The 24,238-nt window shown below is 44.5% G+C and overlaps 3 protein-coding genes across 4 annotated transcripts; all 3 read right to left on the bottom strand.

Annotated features, from left to right (window-relative positions):
- Positions 1–11,459: 11,459 nt before the first annotated feature.
- Positions 11,460–15,314, bottom strand: LOC118502407 (cytosol aminopeptidase-like). Its single transcript, XM_036034630.1, has 4 exons — positions 15,265–15,314; positions 12,566–12,952; positions 11,961–12,485; positions 11,460–11,880 (listed from the first exon to the last, which is right to left on the bottom strand). The coding sequence occupies exons 1-4, from the start codon at positions 15,312–15,314 to the stop codon at positions 11,460–11,462; spliced, it is 1,383 nt and encodes a 460-aa protein (XP_035890523.1).
- LOC118502523 (E3 ubiquitin-protein ligase COP1-like) lies at positions 13,076–22,974 on the bottom strand. 2 transcript variants are annotated; one of them, XM_036034786.1, is made up of 4 exons: positions 22,836–22,974; positions 22,491–22,739; positions 22,081–22,196; positions 13,076–18,298 (listed from the first exon to the last, which is right to left on the bottom strand). In XM_036034786.1, exon 4 carries the CDS (start codon positions 17,803–17,805, stop codon positions 15,370–15,372), a length of 2,436 nt encoding a protein of 811 aa, XP_035890679.1. In that variant the 5' UTR covers positions 17,806–18,298; positions 22,081–22,196; positions 22,491–22,739; positions 22,836–22,974; the 3' UTR covers positions 13,076–15,369. The 2 variants fall into 2 exon arrangements, with proteins under 2 accessions (XP_035890679.1, XP_035890680.1); XM_036034787.1 differs by having other exon boundaries at positions 22,081–22,193.
- Positions 22,975–23,093: 119 nt separating this feature from the next.
- LOC118502524 (alpha-ketoglutarate-dependent dioxygenase alkB homolog 6-like) lies at positions 23,094–24,076 on the bottom strand. Its single transcript, XM_036034788.1, has 2 exons — positions 23,911–24,076; positions 23,094–23,847 (listed from the first exon to the last, which is right to left on the bottom strand). Exons 1-2 carry the CDS (start codon positions 23,938–23,940, stop codon positions 23,197–23,199), a joined length of 681 nt encoding a protein of 226 aa, XP_035890681.1. The 5' UTR covers positions 23,941–24,076; the 3' UTR covers positions 23,094–23,196.
- Positions 24,077–24,238: the final 162 nt, after the last annotated feature.

The following is a 24,238-nucleotide window of genomic DNA, read 5'->3' as shown; positions in this document are numbered from 1 at the left end:
GACGACATGTTCGAGCTGTTCGTGGAAGATCAGCTTCTCATCGAGGAGTACTCCTAAATCTCTAACACAGCTTTTGCGGACAATAGCAGAACCGTTTAATGTGTAGTCGTACACCAGAGGACAGCGCTTTCTCGTGAAGCTTATGACAACACACATCTCAACACACAATTCAAGACCATTCTCTGAACACCAGGATTGGAATGAACAGAGTGTAGCTTGAAGGCAGAGTTGGTCGGACCGGTCTTGGATCGACAGGAATAGCTTCGCATCATCAGCAAACAGTAGGTGGCTTCCAGCAGGGAGCACCCTAGTTACGTCATTGATGAAAATGACGAACAGCAGCGGCCCGAGGCACCCCTGAAGAAGCAGGAATACAACGCGACAAATGGGGTCCCATTTTCACGCGGTACGATCGGCCGGCGAGATACGAACGCATCCAAGTTAGCAATTGGACGGGCGTCCCTAACACCTGGAGCTTGGCGAGTAGCAAGGAATGCGGGACACTATCAAAGGCAGCTTTGATGTCCGTATATATCACGTCCACTTAGGAGCCGGAGTCGATGGTCCTGTGGCATTGGCTGACAAATTCAACCAAATTCAACAAATTCAATGTTATACCTATGACGAAATTAACAGACCTCCCCTACACTAGCTGACGCCAGGCAAGGATCAAACGCATCGACATACCGCAGTAGGATGAAAAAGATCGATGTAATGCTATTACATGTTCTTTTTCCCACAGCATTTTAGTATGTAAGACAGGATTTTTTGAGAATAAAATCATTCCATAGAAACAAACGAGTTTCCAAATCCACCGCTGTCGTTCTGCTGGTCATCGAGAAGGCATTCGACAACGTGTGGCACAACGGGTTCATCCACAAGTTGTGCAGGTTCGGGGTTCCAGCTCACCTTATGAACATCCTGCACAACTATCTACAACAGCGAACGTTCCGGGTCGTCGTCTCTTCAACCTCTGGTGCTACTACAGTACCAGCCGGTGTTCCGCAGGGCAGCATATTGGGGCCTTTGCTCTATTTGCTGTACACTGCGGACCTGCCGGCCCTTCCCGTCGGTGCGGGCATGTTCCATCGACTGTTCGCAGACGACATGGCCATCGCGACGAACGGTAGGACGTTGGCAGAGTTGAGAAACGGCGCTCAACGTTCGCTGCCCATTATCGGACAGTGTGCTTCCAGCTGGAAGATCAAAATCAACCACTCCAAGACCCAGGCGATGATCATCCCCCATCGCCTGTCAAACCAGCTCATCAATCCTCAAAGCCATCACATCACCATCGACAGCATCCGGTTGCCGTGGAAGACGACGGTGCGATACCTCGGGATCACCATCGACAACCGTATGCTGTTCCGTCACCACACCAAGGAAACATCCATCCGCTTGCTCATCTTACTGAGGAAGTTATACCCACTTATCAACAGACGCTCCAAGCTGCACCCATCCAACCAGATAGCCATCTACAAACAGATCGTCCTGCCCAAAGCAACGTACGGCATTCCTGTCTGGCGTACCTGTGCCAGGACGAACCTGCTGAAGATACAAACCAGTTGCAATAGAATCCTTCAACTCACCCTGGACGCTCCTTGCTGAACACGGCTTGAGGAGCTCTACGATTCAGCGAACACAGCACCATTCGACGTGATAACAGAAAACATCATCAACCGGTTGCAGACTTCAGCAGCGGTTTCATCACACCAACAGGTGAAAAACCTGATATTTAGAGAATATGGTACTTAGCTAGTTTTAAGTTAGTAGTTTGATTTAGTTCCTAAGTTATTGATTAGTTTGTAAGTTTAAACTAACAATTAGCCTTAGTGCATTCAACGCTTAACAATTTACCAAAAGAGCTGCCTCTTGGCATACACCACGACAAGAGCGCTGGAAAGCTTTTTAGCTGCGTCTCGCAAAATATGTAAATAATGTTAATTCTAAGCCATCTATCAATAAATTCTTTAAACTTAAAAAAGAATAAAATCGACTCGTAATTCAGACCTGAACGGAGAAGCTTGTGCGTTTTCATTAGTAGGGTTTCTTTTACAGATCCGGGAAAGTTTCAACTTCCCTACGGATGTTGGTCCCGCACTTCTTGGGTGTTTCCCCACTCCGTCGGAAGAATTAGGCGAAACTAGCCAACCTCGGTCCACGGTTAAATACTTCTCCTGATCATCCCGGAAAAAAGGCTAACCCGCTTGACCGCTAAAACTGGTCCTTCCAGTTGTCCAAGCACGAGTCCGCCGTTAAAAACTTCTCCTGGTTATCCAGGACAAAAGGTTAACTGCCCAACTCCTATCGATTCTAACAAAGTAAAAGGAATCTGCGCGGAGGTTTCCAAATCGACCATTCCTTCGCGTGGTTGGGCAACCGTCAGGATGACTGCATCGCCAAACAGCTCAGCTAGCTCGTGGTTCATTGTCGGTGAGTGCATTGGAGACTTCCGCCAGCATAGTCCAGGACTCGTTCCCGTAAAGGACTGCCGGTCGTATCAGTGTCCGATATATAGTTACGCATAATAAGACACCGTCAAGTCGCCACGCGCGCACTTTCCGACGCGCATGTCAACAGCGAGCTGGCAACCGGACCCGACACGTGGACACGCGCTTCCGCTCCACGACAGCCGCTACCAGCGAACCAGCCAGGTCAGCTTAACGCCAAAGCGGGTCATTTTGAAACATATTCCAGCCGATGTTAGTTAGTTACGATTTAGAGATCAGGGAATAAAGTAAGCTTTTTGTAAAAAGTACTCCCACCGTGTCGTTTCTATAACTGGCGCAGCCGTACGGAGTCAGCTGAGTGAAAGACTGTGATAACAGTGGAAAAATAACGGACAAACAAAACCGTTGTTAAAGTGTTCCCGCATAAAACAGTTTGTGTAACGCAACCTGAGCATTCGCGACAAGCAGACGTCTTCGTCGTCGTGGAATTGAGGAACCCCCTGCAGACTTCACCTGGAGAACCAGCATCGTCAGCCCGGCTTACGCTACACGACAGCAAAACAAATCGTAAGTATTTTTTTCTTTTCTTTGCCTTTACGAAAAATCGTAAATCGAAAGCGCACTACCAGATAGACGCTTCGATTGGAGACGCGTACTACCAGAAAGACGCGTATTCAGCAGTGAAAGTGTTAAAATTATTTGCGTCCCTAAATATTTAGGTAGGGAAGTGACAAGTGTTGTGAACTTCCAACAATCACGTTCCGCACTACCAGATAGACGGAGGTGATTATCTTAAAGCCACTACCAGATAGAGCTTTAGGTTTCAATCAATAATTAATGCCAAACTTCAAAGACAAGGTGTTTAAGAAGGCACAAGCATTGCTTCAGGAAAAAGGTTTCAATTCTGAAACTAGTTCAGAATCAGAAGAAAGTGCAGTGTCTGGAGAATATTCCCACATACCCATAGAAAATTTGGATTTGTCTCTTGATAACCTTGATCTCGCAATGAATTCTCAAGCTCAATCTATCCCAACGGAGAATTTGAGTGACCAGTTGGCTAGTATGATACAAGTTATGGAGAATATTAGTGCAAGGTTAACGCAACATGATTTACAATTCCAAAGTATCTGCGAAAACCAGCGAGTAACTACTCACCCAAATGAACCTATCATTCGGGGAGTGACAATGGCAGGTGATCCGTTCCGTATCCCTGACCCAATTAAAATGTTGCCCACTTTTAATGGCAATAAGAGACAACTGTATAGTTGGCTTGAAACAGCACAAAAAACGCTAGATTTATTCGGAAACCTAGTGGCACCCAATATTTTTGAAATCTACGTGACTGCTGTTATAAACAAAATTGAGGGGCATGCTAAGGATATACTATGCACAAATGGGAACCCCAAAACATTTGATGATGTAAAGAAAATTCTAACAGGGACTCTTGGTGATAAACAAGAGCTTTCTACCTATAATTGCCAACTATGGCATAACAAAATGGATAATGGCAATGCGCATAAGCATTACCAGAAAACAAAAGAAATCGTTCACAACATAAAATCATTAGCAAAGCAAAATCCAAAGTATGATCAACACTGGGATGCCATAAATGATTTTATAGACGAATACACCCTAGCAGCATACGTTAGCGGGCTGCAAAAACCATATTTTGGGTACGTACAAGCTGCAGAACCCAAAACAATAGAAAATGCGTATGCATTCATATGCAAGTTTTCCTCAAATGAGTTAAGTAAGAATCTCACTGAAGATAACAAACAATACTCTCGAGCTTCGAGTAGCCTTCGAACTGCAGTGTCTGAAAACAACAAAGGTCTACCCGAAAAAAAAATCTATAATGCAAAAAATGTACAACCCCTGCGACAGGATTACAAACTTCAAAAATCAACTAACACAGATCCGCCTACCGAACCTATGGAAATAGGGTCATCTAAGAGCAGATTAACTTTAAACAAGAAGCAAATTTTTAATGCAGAAATAACACAGCCTTCTGATAATGACGATTCCGAGACTGAGGAGGGATTGGACATAAATTTTTGCTTAACTCTCCCAGAACTCGAAAATACATAAATTACTTACCTTACATTACATCAAGTAATCAATCAAACAAAAGTTTGAAAATTTTGATTGATTCCGGTGCAAATAAAAATATAATACGACCAGGAATACTATCAAATGTTAAAACAATAACTGGCACTAAAATAAACAACATTGCTGGATGCCAATACGTTAATAAGAAAGGAAGTATCAACTTACTAGGCGATAAGCTTCCAAACCAAATATTTTATGAAATGCAGTTTCACGATTTTTTTGACGCACTGATTGGATCAGAATGCATGGCTAAGAACAAAGCCAAAATAAACTTCGAAGACGAAACATTTGAAATCGGAAACATAAAATTGAAATACGAAAAATATTTTCCTACACAAAAATTATATTCGCACCATATAGAAATGGAAACGACAGTTAATGGTGACTGGTTAGTACCAACATTTCAAAAACTTTGTAACGGAGTTGTGATTGAGCCTGGCTTATATAGAGCCGATAATAACAAAACAATCACCAAAATATTAAGCACACAAAACGTTCTACCTATTATTAAAGGAAAATTGAACTTAACAGTAAACAATTTCGAAACGGTTTCTCCCATTCCATTGCAAAGAGAAAGGGGAATTACAAAACAAAATCTGAATGAAATAATACGTACCGACCATTTATCATTATTAGAAAAAGATAAATTGTTTGAAACAATTATGGCTAATCAAAAAGTTTTATTAAGAGCTGAAGAGAAACTTACAGCAACATCGGTGGTAAAACATAAAATTTTAACCACTGATGATAATCCAGTCTACACAAAGTCATATCGATATCCACACGCTTATAAATATGATGTAGAAGAGCAAATCAAGGAATTACTCGATAACGGAATCATTCAACATTCAATTAGCCCTTACTCATCACCAGTTTGGGTTGTTCCAAAAAAACTAGATGCGTCCGGAAAACGTAAGGTACGCGTTGTTATTGACTATCGTAAGATCAATGACAAAACGATAGATGATAAATTCCCTATACCTCAAATAGAGGAAATTCTAGATAACCTTGGAAAATCTGTTTATTTTACCACCCTTGATTTGAAATCAGGATTTCACCAAATCGAAATGGATCCTGATCACCAAAAAAAGACAGCTTTTTCAACGGCTCTAGGACATTTCGAATTCACAAGAATGCCTTTTGGCCTGAAAAACGCTCCGGCAACATTCCAAAGGGTTATGAATAATATTTTAACAAATTTTATCGGATCGATTTGCTATGTGTATTTGGATGATATTATCATAATCGGGAAGAATCTAGAAGATCATCTAGACAATGTTTCAAAAATACTTAAAAGATTAAGTGATTTTAACCTAAAAATTCAATTAGATAAGTGTGAATTTCTTCGCCGAGAAACAGAATTCTTAGGGCATGTCATCACTTCAGACGGCATTAAACCCGATCCAGACAAGATTAGAAAGATTAAAGATTGGAAGCTTCCACGAAGTCAAAAAGAAATAAAACAATTTCTAGGACTCGTTGGTTATTACCGACGATTTATCAAAGACTACTCAAGAATTACAAAACCTCTTACCAAATACTTACAAAAAGATAAAGAAATAAATGTAAGTGACAAAGAATATGAAGAGGCATTCGAAGGATTGAAAAATATTTTAGTCTCGGATCAAATCCTATCTTACCCTGACTTTCAACATCCTTTTATATTAACAACGGATGCAAGCAATTACGCTCTTGGTGCCGTTTTATCACAAGAAATTGATAAAATCGAGAAACCCATTGCTTTTGCTAGCCGTACCCTGAACAAGACCGAGTTGAACTATTCCACAACAGAAAAAGAGGCTTTAGCCATCATGTGGGCAGTAAACAAATTCAAACCCTACCTTTATGGTAACAAATTCACTTTAGTTACTGACCATAAGCCCCTAGTTTTCATAAAAAATTCAAACAAGAATGCTAAATTGCTTCGATGGCGTTTAGATTTGGAAAATTATGATTACGACGTTGTATATAAAACAGGAAAGACCAACGTAGTGGCTGATGCGCTCAGTAGAAAAGTCGAAATAAACGCTAACGAAATAGAAAATAGCGTTACGATAGATGAAGTATCGCTGGAAAATAATTCCAGTTCTGCTGACACAATACATTCAGCCAGAACATCCGATGATTATTATTTACATTTAACAGAAAGAGCCATCAATACTTACAGAAATCAAATTATTTTCAAAATTACAAATTCAGAATCCGTTGTCAAAGAGCAAATTTTCCCAGGTTACACGAGGACCACTATTTGTTCAACATCGTTTAATACTAGCAAAATTACAAATTTTTTGAAAGAGCATTCAAATGGAAAACAGAATGCTTTGCTAGCCCCTGAATGTTTACTAAATGTAATCCAACATTCATACAGAAAAAGCTTCTGCAATTCGAACTGCCATTTCGTTATTACGCAAAATATGGTTGAAGACGTGACATCAGAGACAAGGCAAGACATTATTATACGAAAAGAGCACGAAAGAGCACATAGAGGTATGACAGAAGTTGAAAGACAACTTAAACGCTCTTACTTTTTCCCAAACATGATTAAAAGAATCAAACAGCTAATTAATTCATGTACAATTTGTACTCAACATAAATACGAGCGAAAACCATATAATATAAAAATTTCCTCACGCCCAGTAGAAAACGGTCCGTTTCATAGAGTCCACATGGATATTTTTGGAATTGATAAACATTATTATCTTTCTTTAATTTGTGCATTCTCAAAGCACCTTCAGCTTATAGAAATCAAATCCAGAAACATGACGGATATTCGCAATGCCCTTTCACAGTATTGCAGAACTTTCAGACCACCCAGAAAAATTATTTGCGACCATGAAGCCGCTTTCACTAGCATTCAATTTCAAGAATTTCTATCTAACTTTGGTACCGTCATCGAATTCGCCTCGTCGTCAGAGTCGAATGGTCAAATAGAAAAAACTCACAGTACTATAATAGAACTTTTTAATACAAACAAACATAAATTTAACGACAGTCCATCGTCAGAGATAGTGCAAATAGTGAACTCTTTATACAATGATACAGTGCATACAGTCACTACTTTCACTCCAAACGAAATCATTTTCAACCCAGGTTATACGACGAATCCTGCAGAAATGACTGAAAATGCGAACAAAATTTTTCAAGAAGTCACAAAAAGGCTTCAAGAAGCTGCTAAAAGAATGGAAAAAAATAACGAAACAAAAGAAAATCCTCCTGTTGTAAATGAAGGAGAGGATGTGTATATTAAGAAAAATACAAGAAAAAAAATAGACCCACGCTTTTCAAAAGCAAAATGTTTGCAAAATCAAGACAAAACTATCAAAATTGCACCGAGAAAAGTAAAACGTAGCAAAAATAAAATTCGACGCATAAGACATTAATTATACATGAAACTAATATTACTTTATCTTTACAGGAACAAAATAAGGATTGGGACCTAACACTGAAGGCATACCAGTACCATAACTATCTTTTTTCTCTTTCAGCATTCTTCCGAAGAAGGCAATAGTCCGGACGATAAGGAGTCTTATTTTTATGAAAACAAATCAGTTTAATATCGTGAAACATAACCATTACAACGAAAAAAAAAGGTAGAGAAAATGAAATTATTAGGGGTAGAGAAAATGAAATTATTAGGGTTGATTTTCATTTTGATGCTATGTAATACAAATGCACAAGAACTAAAAATAACAAATTTAATAGATCAACCAATTCTCATACTAGAAAAACATCCATGTAAAATGCAAATAGGTAACATTAACGTAGTTCATGAAATCAACTTAACAGACATCGAAAATACTATAAATCAGTTAACTCAAGTTGTTTACAGACCAACCAATAGTTCCCTATCCATAATCGCGAAACATAAAATCAGTAATTTGCATTCAAGTTTAATTCACATAAAACCAAGGAAACGTTTAACTAGGAGCATAGAAGCTATAGGGTCGGCTTGGAAATGGATCGGAGGAAGCCCAGATGCTCATGACCTGCAGATTATTAATAGTACAATGAACGAACTCATTGAAAGCAACAACATGCAATTTCTCGTCAACGAACAACTCGGAAACAAAATTAAAGCACTTACAAGCGAGATGGAGCAACTCATAGTACGGAAAAACGACATCGTTCTGAATGAATTTGACATGTTGATGGCATTGATCAATATAGATACGATCAACAATATACTAGACAATATACTAGAAGCGATATCGTTGTCTAAAATGTCAATAACAAGCATCAAACTATTGTCTCCTCAAGAAATCGCCATAGTAATACAACTTTTAGCAGATCAAGGAGTTAAGACAGATGTTCCCGACGAAGCCATTACTTACGTTACACCTAAAATCGCAGTTAATCGTGAGAAGCTGTTGTTCATCCTTAAGGTCCCTGAGTTACAAAAGGATGAATCAAAAATAATTGAAATCTTTGCGCTCAATCACAATAATTCCACAATTAAACGATATCCGAGGAACCTTCTGCAATACAAACAGAAACTATACACAACAACAAAACCAGAAGAATACGTGCAAAAATACGCCTATGCTTTGGAATTTAAAGACGAATGCATTTATCCTATGGTAATGGGGAGAGAAAGTAATTGTATAGTAACTCCGCAATACGCAAACACGTCCATGCTAATAGCAGATAATCTCCTGTTGATTGAGAACGCAGACAGACAGCTCATCAAATCCGATTGCGGCCCTAATGATAGGATACTGACAGGAAATTTCTTACTCACGTTTTCAAATTGTACAATACAATTCCAAGATAAGAAATTTACATCAAAGGAAATTCATGTAAAAAATCCTTCAGTATCTGGAACAACGTTCAACATCGCAATCCATCGGAAAGTTGTAGAAACACCTTTGGCGTCCCTAGACAATAGAACATTGACAAATCGCAAACACATCGAACACATCTACTTGGAACAGTACAAAAACGTTACTTGGAATTGGAGCCTGTTAAGTGGAATTGGAATTTCCACTGCCGTATCTATAACCATGATCATTATTGCCTATGTCTATTTCAGTCACCTCGTCTCTGCTATTTTATCCCAAGTCGGAAAAAGGAAACACCGCATTCGGAATGAGTCCCGTAGCCATCGTAGTGCAGATGATACCGTGGGAAGTTCGAACGCGTGAGGGCACGCTTTTTCACCCCCCGGAGGAGTTACGCATAATAAGACACCGTCAAGTCGCCACGCGCGCACTTTCCGACGCGCATGTCAACAGCGAGCTGGCAACCGGACCCGACACGTGGACACGCGCTTCCGCTCCACGACAGCCGCTACCAGCGAACCAGCCAGGTCAGCTTAACGCCAAAGCGGGTCATTTTGAAACATATTCCAGCCGATGTTAGTTAGTTACGATTTAGAGATCAGGGAATAAAGTAAGCTTTTTGTAAAAAGTACTCCCACCGTGTCGTTTCTATAACTATATGGCGGCCGTGTGTATGGATCTCAGGAGTTTGTGGAGCTCGTAGTAGGCACGATTTCTCTGAACAATGCGCCTTCAGATTTCGCTGCTTACGTTGTCGTTCGAAGTTACGATCGTGCAAAGGTAGCAAAACTCCTTTACTACCTCAAAATCATCGCCCTTCATCATGGTCAGAGCATCCGGCAAGCAGGTACTTTGTCTTCTCATTGATCCTCAATGCGACTAATCATATCGACCTCGCACACCGCCTCAAATGTCCGTCCGATGATGTCGATTTCATCCGCGAAGCCAGCTTCCCGTGTCCGCTTCTCAGGGATACCGTACTGCCGCATGCTGTTCCATAGCTCGGTCCGATCTATGGTATAGTAGGCTGCTTGAAGTCGATGAACAGGTGGTGCATGGGGATCTGGTGCTCCCGGCGCTTCTGGAGGATCTACCCTGGAGTGAAGATTTGGTCAATGGTACATTTCCCTCCAACAAATCCAGCTTGGTAGCTTTCGACGAAATCTGTAGCGTGGCGTGGCGCAAGTCTAGATAAAAATATGCGGGATAGGAGGCAGCTAGTAGGCAGCATTCAGGAATGTGATGGCTCGGAAGTTAGCACAGTCCAGTCAGTCGCTGGACTGGAGTCACACTGGGTGAATGATACCCAGCTTCCTTTCGTCCGGTAGTTCTTCCTGGTCTCATATCCTAGCAATCATCAGCCGATGGGATTTCAGCTGTCTGATGTATTGTAGTGCTGCTCTCTTCTGCTTTCTGCGTCTGGTCCACTGTTCCCTGCATCGGCTCCGTTCAGGTGTCGTTGAAGTAGCACTTCCTCCTGTCAATCTCCGCTCTCTCGTCCGACAGAATATCTCCCTCCGCGTTGCGGCACATGGCGATCATGGGAGTAAAACCGCTTCGTGCCGCATTCAGCATCCTGTAAAACTTGCCAATTTCCCCCGACTGAGATAGCTGCTCTATCAGCTGGTCATCCGACTTCTTGAAGCTGCACTTCCTGGAATAGTCGGCTCTGCTACCTTCTCAGTCGTGTGTATTTCCCCACGTTCTGGCGGGTCTAGCGCTGGACATTCTGGTCTTCTTGGAGTTTTTTTCCGAATTTCATACAATTATACCTATGTCATCCAAGAAACACTTCCGAATACGGTAAAATGTTACGGTTTGACTATTTATTTACCAACAACTTTCCTTTTCCACATGCTTAACAAACAAAGCGATGCCAACCGTGAATAGCACTCAAAATAAAAAACAACTTCCTTTCTTCCACTAAATAATGTATTAATGCTTTATAAAGTGATGCTAGTACTGTTATCGATGGCAAAACGAATCTAACTGATTGACCGAACACGGGAGAGCAACATAATTGCGCGCAAATGCATATACTGGATTAAAGCATTCGCCAAATGCTACCTTTCGTACACTGACGTTGTGTATGTGCTAGCCCAATATTCCCCGCCCCTCTCATTTAGGCACTTCCGACCTTGGTAACGAACTCTACCAGCGTACGCATCGGACGGCCCGACATTCCCTTCGACCCGGTATAGCTCTGATCGCTGCAATCGCCCATCACACCGGCAATGTCCACGTGCAGCCACGGCGTATCCTTCGGTACGAACTCGCGCAAGAAGGCAGCGGCGGTACAGGAACCGCCACCCTTGCCCTTGCCCAGATTGTTCAGATCGTACCCGTTGTGGTCGCACATCTGGTCGCTGTAGTGCTTGAACAGCGGCATGCGCCACACACGGTCGCCCGTCTGCGAGCCCGCCTCGTGAATCGCTTCCCACAGCTTGTTGTTGCTCGAGAACACGCCGGAAACGCAGTCCCCGAGCGCCACCTTAATCGCACCGGTAAGCGTTGCGATATCGAGGATGAACTTTGGCTTGAACCTACAAACGAACAGAAAAGGCAATTGATTTTGCTAACAAAAAAGATCCCAAGAAGGAACTAGCGTGATGCAACAACTTACGTCGATGCGTAACATAGCGCATCGGCCAGGATGAGCCGACCCTCGGCATCCGTATTGTCGACGCAGATGCTCTTGCCGTTCATTGCGTACACCACATCGCCCGGCTTGGTTGCCGTGCCGCTGGGCATGTTTTCGCACAGTGGAACGAACCCCTTCACGTGCACCGGGGCCTTCAGCTGTGCCAGGGCCAGTATCGTAGACACCACGTTGGCCGCACCACCCATATCGGCCCGCATCTGATCCATGTTGGCCGACGGCTTCAGGCTGATGCCGCCGGAATCGAACGTAATTCCCTTGCCAACGAGCGCTACACACTGCTCGTCGGTAGAACCGCGGTACGTCAGCTCCAGAAAGCGGGCCGGTTCCGTCGAACCGTTCGTGACCGACAGGAACGAGCCCATCCCTTTCTCCCTAGCCCACGCTTCGTCGTGCACCACCACCTCAACGTTTGCCGCGCCCAGCCGCTGCTTCACGGTGTCGGCAAATATACTGGGCGTCATGTGATTGGCCGGTGTTTCCATCAATCTGAATGAACACGAACGAGGAGCGCGGGTTGGAAAATGTATTGAAAACACATCAATCCCACCCAGCCCCGGTATACTCACACACGAGCGAAATTCTGCGCCTCAGCAATGATCACACCCCGCTCCCAGTCGGCCTTCCCGCTCGCGTCCTCCGCAAACATTACTGTTGGCAAGGGCGTTTGCTTATCCTTGCTCTTGAACGCCTGAAACTTGTAGTTGGCCAGCGTTGCACCTTCGGCCGCCTGCTGAGCATGCGCCTCCATGTCCTCCACCACGATGTCCGCGATCTTGTTCGCCGACAGTGCCCGGACGCCGGCCGCCGCCGCTATGCGCACGTTCTCCTTCGCACCATCGATCTCGTCCAGCTCGTCCCATTTCGATGCGTCGCCCAGGCCGGTCACCGCCACGGCCGGAAACTTACCGAGCTCCCAGAAAATGCGCGTCTGTCCCGCCTTCACCGGACCACAGCTGGGTTTGGAAGAGGAGCAGGTGCACACGATCGATTATAGTAATGCAAGGCACATCTCCAGGGAACTCCCGCCAGGAACGAAATGGTAGTTGGAGAAAGCATAAAAACCGAACGACATCAAGTACGAAAGAGATTTGAACGGATTCTTTATTTTGTTTGTGTCGTTAAGGAAGGAAACACACGTTCATTTCCAACTTTGCAATAAGAAATAATCAAATACGAGCGTGGACGAAGAAAAGGGTTCGCAACGAAGTAGTATTGGTAGCAGCACACCTTTACAGCACGTCCTTTGCCAGTAACTAAAGTGTTGTGGGTAGATAAATGTTAAGCAATTAATTCTAACGTTTCCCTCCCTTTTGACTTGATCACCGGTTTCGAAAGCCACATGGTCCTTATTTTATCTTTCCCCTTTCACAAAAATAGCGGGTCTCTTTGTCTCTCCCTTCTCTCTCTCTCTCTCTATCCTGCTTGCTTTTGCAGCTTTAAATATATCTTTATGGAGAATGTGTTCGAATGTCCTTCTCTTCTTCCAGACACTAGCCCTTATTGCAGTCTGTTTCCCTAACGTAAAAGCAATTGTTGGCATCTCTCTACAGTACAGTTTAGTATAGTATTGGATCAACCTGCGTCAGTGGCCCGAACGATTTTTTTGTGACGACTCCTTATATTGCAATGTTCTCAAACTATAATGCTTAAAATGACAGAATACACCCAGGGTGATCCTAAAGCTTGTTGCGATGTCCCTTTGCTGACTACGGTGGATCGAAACGAAAAGACCTACGGGATGGGTCCAACCAATGTTTATTGCGGCTAAGGTGCATGGTAAAAAATCTTGCCAAGTAGGACCTTTTGCGAAGTGTACTTAACTTAAAGAGCGTGTTAAGGAAGAACGAGACTAGTGATGGAGCCTAGCCACTCAGTAACGTGAATTAGTTAGAAGAGTGAGCTGAATCTTATACTCCCTGTTTAACAGTTTAATCTTGAGCTAAATGATTTAGCCCTCCGAACCGACTGATCAATCGTTCACAGTGTTTTTAATTTACTCATGAGCTAAATAACTCATTGGTGCTTGAACGCTCCGTACTCACTCATTACGATTCAACTCACTTGCTTCGTTTTAACTCACTCTTGATGTAAATATCGCTTAGATAAATTAAAACACATCGGCAAGATGATTTTAGTCAATCAAATTTGTGTATGAGATAAAATGTAATGTATTGCGATGTTAAACTCACGAGTGAGCTAAGTCGCAGGTAGGGATGTAAAAACGCAGTGAGTGAGTTAAATCGCATTGAGTGAGGCGACAGTCAGTAAAATCAAGTCACAGAAAGCCAGAAATGGCAGGCCGCGCGACTTCTCGAGGTTGTAGTGCCAAGGAAGAAGAAGAAGAAGGTGATTTAAATCATCTCAGCTCATTGCTAAGATTTAACTCATTCACTTATTCTGGCTCAGTTTGCACATCACTCGTACGAGACCTCAACTACCCGCTATCCAAAGCATAGATTGTTTGATGTTCGCGGGAAGGTGAAACTTGCTGTAGTTTCAAACTAACTGTTTTGAGCTTGGAAAATATATGAAGATCAAACCCATATTCCTACGACAGGATCCGAAACACGCAAGTGGCAGTACATTTTGGACGACTACGACTAAGTGTTCTAGGTTCGGGAGTCATCTTGAGGATAGGTGAAACAACCTAGAGCAATTCTGTCTGAACCGATCCTTATTAAAGTAAGTACACCCAAAAACGTTGATAATATTGCTTTTCGTGATTGGTTTCTATACCTTGTTTCCCTCTGTAGTGAAGTAGTTTGCCTGTTTGCACAACGAATGATAAGTTGGTTGAGAATTATTAAAATTCATAGCGAAACAACACTATCGACAAATCTGCACAAGTCAGCAAATGTATCCGTCTAGGGTTTAAAACAATTCTATTAGTAAAGAACACGAACTCGATTTTTGTTTTTACTGTCAACTAAATCAACTTCAAAGGAATCGCGTCCCTCTGACGCTCGCTTGTTGACGTATAATAAACGAATTTACATACATCCGATGCAATATGCATCATCGTTTCTAACAACTATATGCTTATACCTCCAAAACTGGGATGCTGGCGCATTGGAAGATAAAACCACGATTTGAAATATAAGGGCTTGTTAGCTTGGCTGTTCTTCTCCTTAGAAAAATTCTCCCTACACACACACGCACACACACTACTGGCATGGTGTGCATTATTCCAGCCGTGTCCCTTTGCCCTACCTACAAAACTACAATCCACCCTCCCTGCTTTTGGGGTGGTTGCAAAAGTACTCACTAAATAACGGCACTTTCCGCCCCTTTCTGCACAGCGCCTGCTCGTACCATCGTTTATTGTGCAGCGTTATCCTTACCACGCCCCGTTGAACCTGCCGGACCCTTTCTACACTATTTCCAGAATCTTAATTACACCCTCACTGTTTCCCGCAATGATGATGTTGCTCTGCTTGCGCCAACAAACCGCCGACACAAACTCGTTCCCTTCCGAGTTGCTGCGCTCCATATCGGTCGACTGGAGGCCGCTCGTGCGCGAGCTACTATTGCTACCACTTCCGGTACCGGCGGCACTTCCCGTTCCAGCGCCACCACTACCACCCCCACCACCTCCACCCGTGCTGCCACCGGTGCTCGAAAACTTCAGGTTAAACAGCTGCTTGGAAAGGCCTTTGTAGTACACGCACAGCGAGTTGTCCTCACTGCCGCACGCCAAATAATCATTGTTCGTCGCGAGCCCGGCAAAGTTCTTCTCGTTAATATGGCCGGTAAAGGAGCGCAGACAGAACGGGGGCGAGTTGATGTTCCACAGCTTCAGCTGCCCGTCCGTGCTGGCCGACACGATCTCGTCCGTGTTGAGAAACTTGACGTACGATACCGCCTTCCGGTGTCCCTTGAACAGGCACAGCGGTTGCTTCAGATTGCGCAGATCGTAATAGTTGACGCAGTGGTCCGCCGTCCCGAACGCCAAATGGCACGAGCTTTTCGGATTGAACTTCACGCAGCACACGTTCGCCCGGGCCTCGATCGTGGCCACCGAATGGTCCACGTTCAGCGACCACAGCTTCACCCGCGCATCGTCCGACCCGGACGCAAGCAGCCGCGTGTCGACCTCGTTAAAGTCCACGCACCAGCACCGCTTATCGTGCTCCTCGAACGTTTTCGTGCGCGTGCGCGTCTGCACGTCCCAGATCGTAACGATGCCTTCGTAATCGCTCGACGCCAGCACCTGCTTGAAGTAGCTGTTCCAGATGACGCAGGAAATTTTGCTGTTGCACGTCATCTCGTTGATCGGATAGTTGATGTCCACGGCCGCGTCCCGGATGGCGGTGTAGTAATCGAAGATTTTGATCCGCTTCGTGACGCCCGCGATCGCAAAGTACTCACTGTCCTTGTCGAACTCGATGCTCGACACGATCGTCGAGACGAAGTTCGAATCGTTCGAGTAGTTGAGCGTGGCCAGCGGCCGCAGCGCACTGTACTTGGAGAATTTGCTCAAACTCTCCCGGAATGTGTCCAGCGACGAGCGTCCGCTGGACCGCGTATTATTGTCGAGATTAGACTGGCTGGAAGCGTTCGAGGCGGTGGCGGCACCCATTAACCGGTCGCTGCTTAAACTGCCGCCCAGGCCACCGCCGAGACCCGTGCCCGTACCGATGCTAGCACCGCTCGAGGTGGATCGTTCGCCAACCCCGAGCGAATCGGAGCTGCACGAACGATCCTTCCCGAAGTACAGATCTTCGGACCGAGCCGCAAAGTAGCACTGCACAAAGTCGTCAAAGTGTTGGTACATCCGTTGCTTTCGGGCCAAAAACGAGGACGGCGTGGACGATAGCGAACCCGCCAGCGATCCCTGGCCACGGTGTGCGCCGTGCAGATTGAACCCTTCGTACGATTCGCTCGCGTTCGAGCACGTTTCGTCGATCAGCGATCGATTCGACGGCACCGTAATATTATCGATCGTGTCTATGATCTGTATGATCTGCCGCTTGATCGCGACCACATTCTCGTCTTGTTCGTCCCGGACGCTCTGCTCTACCTCCGCCACCGTCGGGCAGCTGCTCTGCACGTCCTTCAGCACCTTCTCCACGTCGAGCAGATCGTTCCGGATCAGTGCGATCTCGTTCGCGATGTGCTGCTGCTGCTGTTCCTTCTGCTTCAGCAGATGTTTCAAGAATTCGTGCAGCAGTCGGTTTTGCGCGGCACACGATTCCGCTTCCAGCAGCGTTTTGCGCTGCGTCAGTATCTCCAGCATCACGTTCACGTCCGACAGGGAGAGCTTTTTCGATTCCGTCGCCAGAAAGTGCTTCAATGTGTCGCCTTCACCGCCGGGCATCGCGTCACCACCACCACCACCCACACCGCCCGCATGCAACTGGGGTGAGTTTTCACCGGGCAGGGATTTGTGCCGATGCAGGAGACCACCACCACCACCACCACCACCGCAAATTCCCGCCTTCAACCGGTGCTTGGTGATGAGCTCGTTTAGCAGAAAGTTCGGCACAATGTGCTCGTGGGACGCGAGCGGATAGTTGCACTTGGGGCACTTTTTCGCGACGTCGATCGATCGCGCGATGCACTGGTGGCAGAACGTGTGGCCGCATCGCGTGATGTACGCCTCGTTGATGATATCGAAGCAGATGGGGCAGAGAAAGTCGTTCGTCTTGTCGTCGACGCTCGCCGGGATGCCGTTCAGCGTGGCGAGCCGCTTCTTGCTGCCGCTGGTGCTGCTACTACCGCCGCTACTACTACTATTGCCAGCCAGGCCGGCTCCACCTCCTCCTCCGCCACTTCCTGCGCCACCTCCCGCCGTTCCTGAGGACATGTTTCTTACCGGTCAATCGCCGGGCTTTTTGCTACTGAGGTAGTGGCTACACACCCCACGACACCAACACTTTGCGATATATTATGATCAAAACAATCAAACAGCGATTTTAGGTCACAGATAAACCGGGCAACCGAACACCACACAACTAAATATGCCCTTAAATCCCCCACGTTTTACGACACTATATTATGCTTGAAAGTCAGCAGCTCGTCAACTAAACGATGCGATTCGGGATGGGTTTTTAAACGAACTTGCCCTACACACCATCCTCATTCACAGTTCACACCGGACACTTGGCGATGTAACCTATCTTATTATACTTTTACAGACACACAAACACACACACACACTTCACAAGTAGTTGTCCTACGAATCTACAAGCTCGTAGCAGGTTTGCTTCTACTAATATTGGCTCTACTGGCCGCATTCAGTTTCAAAACGGAGTACACCACACTCAGGTGTAAGGGGGGCTTAGAACATAACAGTGGATCTGAAACGAAAACACAAGGCGAAAATAAGGACTTTTGAGCTATTTGCTTCTGCACACATCTGATTTCTGGTTTCGTGAAGGAATATACTAAGGGGGGGGGGGGGGGGGGGGGGCGGTAGTCATCCGAATCTAGTTCTTCTAAAGGGGGCGGAGGAAGATGGTTACAGCGACGCGTGGCAAGAGATGGGTGATATATCTCGAGTGATTCTACTACAGCACGAAAATCACGAACTGGCTCACGCACTGTATGAACGTCCAGTTCCCACAGCTGGCGTAGAAAGGCGTTGGCGCTGAAAGATCCCCCACCTTCAAATGCGATCTTGCTTGGTACAGAGAAACTACATTAGTAGCAGAAGAAAGAGGGAAAAGGAGCGTTTTAGTTTTGTTGGTGTACAGATGATAGAAACAGATAGCACAGTGCAAGGCTCAAATAGAGAATCACATATTTTCGCTGTATTTACGTTACCGTTGATCTCACTGTTAAGGGCTCAGTTGTAAGGATTAACCCTGCCTTGATCGATCGATGGGCGGACGCATCGGATAAATGTGACAACGAAAGGTCGAGGCTTCAATTTTGGAATTGGAATGGATGTGTGTTGGACGTTGAACGTAAATAAATAAAGTAGATTAGATGTACATCAATTCGGCTTGAGCAATTTTTCAATAAGTAGGTTTTAAAACGTTGCTTAAATCTTGAAGTGTATGATTGAGATTTCCCGGCATTCCGTACAGCTTAAAAGTCTATTAAAACAGTTTTTATCTTTAGATCTTCCGATGGATTTGGACTACAGCTGCAAATATTTGAACTCTTTCCTATCGCGAAGAAGGCGAAATTCTTAAAATTTCACTAAAAAAATGACTTTTTTAAGATTCTATTTTTATACGTACGACTTTCTAAGATGGTAGCATTTATCGTAAAAATACCGTTACCGAAGCGAAAAAAAACATGGAAGCAAATTCGTGATGCAGCGATCTACGGAAGGTGGTGATAGAGGCGACAACGCCGTTTCTCTTCATACAGCCACCAGACCGGGGTTCAAATCCGATCAGGACCGTTCCCCCGTAGTGAGGGGAGACTAACTATCCAACTGTGTGGTATCATTAAGTCTAGTAAGCCAGAAATAGGAAAGGAGAGACCATGCCATGTTAGGAAAAGAAGAGCCGGCACGATGAGGCTGCTGGATTTGATGCAAGAAAGTGTTAGGGACTGCTTTCGCACTAAATATTAAAACAAAACTACAGTAAACTGCTTGAAGAACATTTGAAGTTCATCTCAATGGCAATGCTTCATTTGCCAGATATCATAAAAGCAGATAAATATTTCAGATCATACTTCGAAACTTATTCTAAACGATGGAAAAAGGACAATAATTGCAGCGATTGCATTCCAACTTTCAGCTGAAAATAACGACAAGTGCTAAGAGTTATTAAACTTATTAAAATTCATCTTCAATTGGGCCATTGGCAGAACGGCAACGGCTTTGAGATAAGCTTCTTCGGTCGGTCGGTCGGATTTTTGTATAAAGCCCGGGAGTCATAGTTGATATTCATTATCATACGATCAAGATAGAGGTAATGGATGAGTGGAAAAGCGTTAGAGATGTAGGAATAGAGAGGACAGGAAAGAAACACATTCAAGACATTTAAACAGGCATGATAGAAACGGAACGGAACCAGGTTCAAGAATCCCGGTATCCTGATAGAATAAATGATGGCAACCAGGTGCAATCGCAAGATTCGCATGCCAAAAAAAGTAAATGGCAATTGGTAGGTTGATGATCTACCCTCGTCCCTGGCACACGGATCTGATGATCCTTTGCGGCTTCTATTGCTTAAACCATAAGCCACAAACAACCCAATATGCCAACCCGGTGCAATCCGGCAAGGCATCAACGTGTTTCTCTCTAGGAGTGCAAGTGCGAAAAGAGGTCAAGTAGATAATACATGAATTTACAATAAATCCCCTTTATCCACCGGTAAAAGCATATGTTTGTCGACCTCCAAACTCCGAAATCCATGCGAAATGGTTTGAATTGTTTCCAAAAATCGCTCTCAAGAGAAACCGTTGCACATGCGACACACACCATGATCTGTTCTGCTGCATCGGGAGCCGGTTTTTGAAGGGTTTTTATATGCAGATATAAAATCGATTCGTACGCGGATATTGGTGCGAACCTGCAGCCCAATGGTGGTGGAATGGATGTGGTATTTATTGTGCTTTATAATGTATGTGTACCACCACCGGGGGCTTAATAATGCAACAACATAATATTTTTTCCCCCTGAAGCATAGAGAGCAATGTAGGTCTGTGACTGCTGCTTTAAACGCTGTGCCAGAGTGTGTGAAGAGTACACCGGGTACACCGGGTTGCTCTATGTCCATACAAAAAGGCAAGCTGTCCCTGCTGCTGTCCTCGGTTTGAAATTGAAAAAAGGCACTTTGTTGTTCTCGTCACTCTTTGCGAATTTCCCGCAAGCAAGTCACGAACTGTCCTTCAACTGTGACTTTTCCCCCAAAAGCTAGCAGGCTATCGTTACCGGCAAGCGAAACGCAGGGCATCCGGGAAGCGGCAACCGGATTGAATGGTGGTTGAAAGCTTCTTCGGAAAATTGCCAACGGGCTTTTCGATATTAGCAAGAGCGACCATAAGGACCATAAGGACAACGGACAATCAAGGTAGAGAGCGTTGCTTTTAGTACAGCCGTTACTAACACACACACATTACCAGCTGCTGTTGGCTGATGTTGGTACCGACGAACAGAGCAGTCAGTCCGTGTGAATGCAGCAGCAGCAGAGTGAGCACACGGCGCTTTCGTCAGTGTGTTGCAAATACGGCGACGATACGGTGCATATGATGATAACGAACGAACACCACAAACGGAATCACGGATGGAGTGCGGCGTTGTGTGACAATGTGGGGGGTGGGGGTTACAGAGCAGACTATTTTTAGGTTTGACCCCGGCCCGGCATATAGCCACGGTTTTTGCGGATCGATATGCAACGACAACGAGTTTGCTCTTTATCAAATTCGCGACAAACGATTTCACTTCCGAAATGGTGTGTTTAAATGGTCTGTCGCTGTGTTCTGAATGTTTGCTGGCTGCTAATCCCACAATGGAGTATATCCGTGGATGAATAAGACAAGCAAGTGTTGCTAACCGTCGTCAGTTACCATGACGATTGAAGCGCAGGTAGCTGCAATCTAATGCCCTGTTCAAGTTGAACACTCATGTATGATCCGGAAAGACTCTTCCTTATCATATGCTCCAAAGCAAAGCAAGCAGGCTGGACAAGATTAGATATGGCACAGCGCACCGGGTATCAAACAGCATCCTTAAGTAGCGCAATGTTGGAGCAGTTGCAAAATTTGTAACACTACTCGTCCACAGAAATGGATTCTATGGTTTATGGCAACGTAATAAAACAAAAACTCTAAACCGATCATATATCTTTCCGGCCACTTCCCGTACTCAGGAGACTCAATTGAACGTGCAGCAGCACACAACGGACTATAAATCTGTTTCGTTTTTCGAGATAAATTGCACGGCTGGGAATTGAGTCACAGCAGTGTTCATTGTTGCACCAGAACAAACAAAAACTGCCTAATGGGAATGAGTCTGGTGAAGATCGAACGAAAGCATATAAATTTGATAAGAATGACGATGCGTACACTACCTACAGGACAGACAGACAGAGTGAGCGAAATGGAGCATAGAACGATAGGATAGGATTTCGTGAAGAAGAAAGAAAGCGCCACCAGGACGCACTTTCCCTTTACTTACATGTTAATTTGCTCGAGCAACTTTCCAGCTGTTGATTCGTTGTACTTCTGGGCGTAAGGGGTAAACTTCACCTCATCCTTGCCGTCCGATGAGTAAACACCCAAAACCAGACCCTGCTTCAAATGGGGGAGGGCACCAAGCACCAGAACACGCACAGTCGAATCCGGTCGCAGGTTGTGGGTGGCAACCGTGGCAACGATAAACCAGGCAGGTATGACGTCGTCGGCAGTGCCAGAATTGCCGATTCACATCGCCGAAAGATGGTTATGGCGAGCGTACGCGGAAGGCGACGCGTGAGATCCAGCCGAACCCGACGATCGTGGTGAGAGATGAAGAAGACGAAAAAGTTAGAAACAACGCGACGGTACACTGCACAGGACGATAAAAAAAAAACCACCCGGGATACGTACTTTCTTCGACATTGATGCGTAGTTGCGACTAAACCGTACCGAACAGATGCTGCTTCGAACTAAAAATGCCATTTAACAAAATTTTAGATAACAGCACAACAGATTCATCCAATATGTGCTTCTTCTTCTTCTACGCGAAAAGGTTATATATCCCCTCTACTACGCTACCGCTAAAGCCAATCTCACTTTCAGGCGTGCGTTCTCTTCTACCGGTAAACACTGCTCACTGTTTGCGAATAAGTTTGCGGCCTGAAATTATAGAAAAAAAACGATTGTTCAATCTTGAAGCTGCTTTTGATGCACTTTCCCAAAATTATTATACAATTTACAAGCTATTTCCTTTACCTGAAGCGAGCCTGCGAAAGGGAAGGCGCAACGGAAAGAAGCGATGACAAAAGAGGTGGTCTCTTTTTCTCGCGAACGTCAATATGGACCAGGTTACACCATCGTGAGGAAGCTGTCAAGTTGACAAAAGGGGAAAATTGAATCAATTTGACAGCTGGTTTAAATGAGCCAATTTCAGTTGGAATTTTTCTGATTTTTTCATTTGATTAATTTCATAAAGAACAACATTCCTTTGTTTATGCTTTCAAAAAATCCTCATTTTAACATTTTTTTGATCAAATTATTATATTCATCTCGCTCTCTCACTTTTCAAACCGATAGCATAACAAGGATTTGGTCCGTCTAGCCAAACTTCCATTGCCTAAAATATTTTTAGTTTCATTTTGCTTGTTTTCGGTACATGCCGAATCGTTAAGGATATCCGTTTCGTCCGTTGTAAAACGTCCCCTACACTAACACTGTTTAGCATGGACAGATTCGCTGCCTTATCGTCGATCACATCCTGCTCTAGCTCAGCTATAGCATGAAGGTACTTATGGTACATATCGTCCTTTACTATCAGCAAACTACGCGGTTCCAGCACGATGTTCGCAACATGGTGGCGAACTAATGGTCCGTTGCTAGGGGACTCACTGTCCTCGGTTTGGTCATAGTACTCCAGCACTGCGTGTGACCCACAGGAAATGGTTGTTATGGTAGGATAAAACAGGGGCCCATCCAGATGGGGCATTATGCCTTGTCCCGGCAGATATTCGTTAATCAGCACATGGTTAGCCTTGATCCCGTCCTCGTACACATTCAGCTGATTGACGCGCTCGATGTAGCGGGTCAACCAGGCCGGTATGTCTTCGGCTATCATCCCCTTCGGATGAGGCACTCCACCGTAATTAATCAACCGTCGATTTGATAGCTGTGTCCAGCGGGGCTTTGGAGTTTTGTCGATCGCTTGCATGATGGAACATTCTTCCTCCTTTGTAATGAAATCGGGAACATAGTAAACACTCGGTGGGCACTGGAACAGGAGAAAACATGAAATCAGTACTGCAACGAATTGATGAAACCAAGCTCCACTAACGTTCGGCACAGCAAAGTCCTTCAAGTTCATGGCACAGAAACAGGTTATTCAGTTGATGGCTGTGTGTTTTTAGAAATTTAACAATTTGTCTTGAACCGTGTGGCACATTTCTTTGAACTCGAGGAAAATGCGAGGAATGATTGCGTGATTGCAAATTCAAAACAAAGCTCTGTCATTGATTTACCAACAGAGTTGCTCAAAGTGGTTTGGGGCACTGGTCATTAATTTAAACCGCTACAGAAGAATAGAAACATTTTAAATTTTAAAATAAATGCAATATTTAATTTATCATTTAAGAGATCGTAAATTATAGCAAAACATATGATGT

This window comes from Anopheles stephensi, chromosome 2 (genome assembly GCF_013141755.1).
Source record: "Anopheles stephensi strain Indian chromosome 2, UCI_ANSTEP_V1.0, whole genome shotgun sequence".
Lineage (NCBI taxonomy): Eukaryota > Metazoa > Arthropoda > Insecta > Diptera > Culicidae > Anopheles > Anopheles stephensi.
This window is presented reverse-complemented; position numbering and strand designations above follow the sequence as displayed.

Excerpts from the sequence above, each read along its gene's own strand:
- LOC118502407 (XM_036034630.1), bottom strand. The coding sequence starts at position 15,314 with ATGGTACGAGCAGGCGCTGTGCAGAAAGGGGCGGAAAGTGCCGTTATT. Across the intron at positions 12,953-15,264 it reads GCGGAAAGTGCCGTTATTTA|CTGTGGTCCGGTGAAGGCGG; the intron begins GTGAGTACTTTT and ends TTCCAAACCCAG. Across the intron at positions 12,486-12,565 it reads GCGCAGAATTTCGCTCGTGT|ATTGATGGAAACACCGGCCA; the intron begins GTGAGTATACCG and ends GTGTTCATTCAG.
- LOC118502523 (XM_036034786.1), bottom strand. The coding sequence starts at position 17,805 with ATGTCCTCAGGAACGGCGGGAGGTGGCGCAGGAAGTGGCGGAGGAGGA.
- LOC118502524 (XM_036034788.1), bottom strand. The coding sequence starts at position 23,940 with ATGAACTTGAAGGACTTTGCTGTGCCGAAC. Across the intron at positions 23,848-23,910 it reads AGGACTTTGCTGTGCCGAAC|TGCCCACCGAGTGTTTACTA; the intron begins GTTAGTGGAGCT and ends CTCCTGTTCCAG.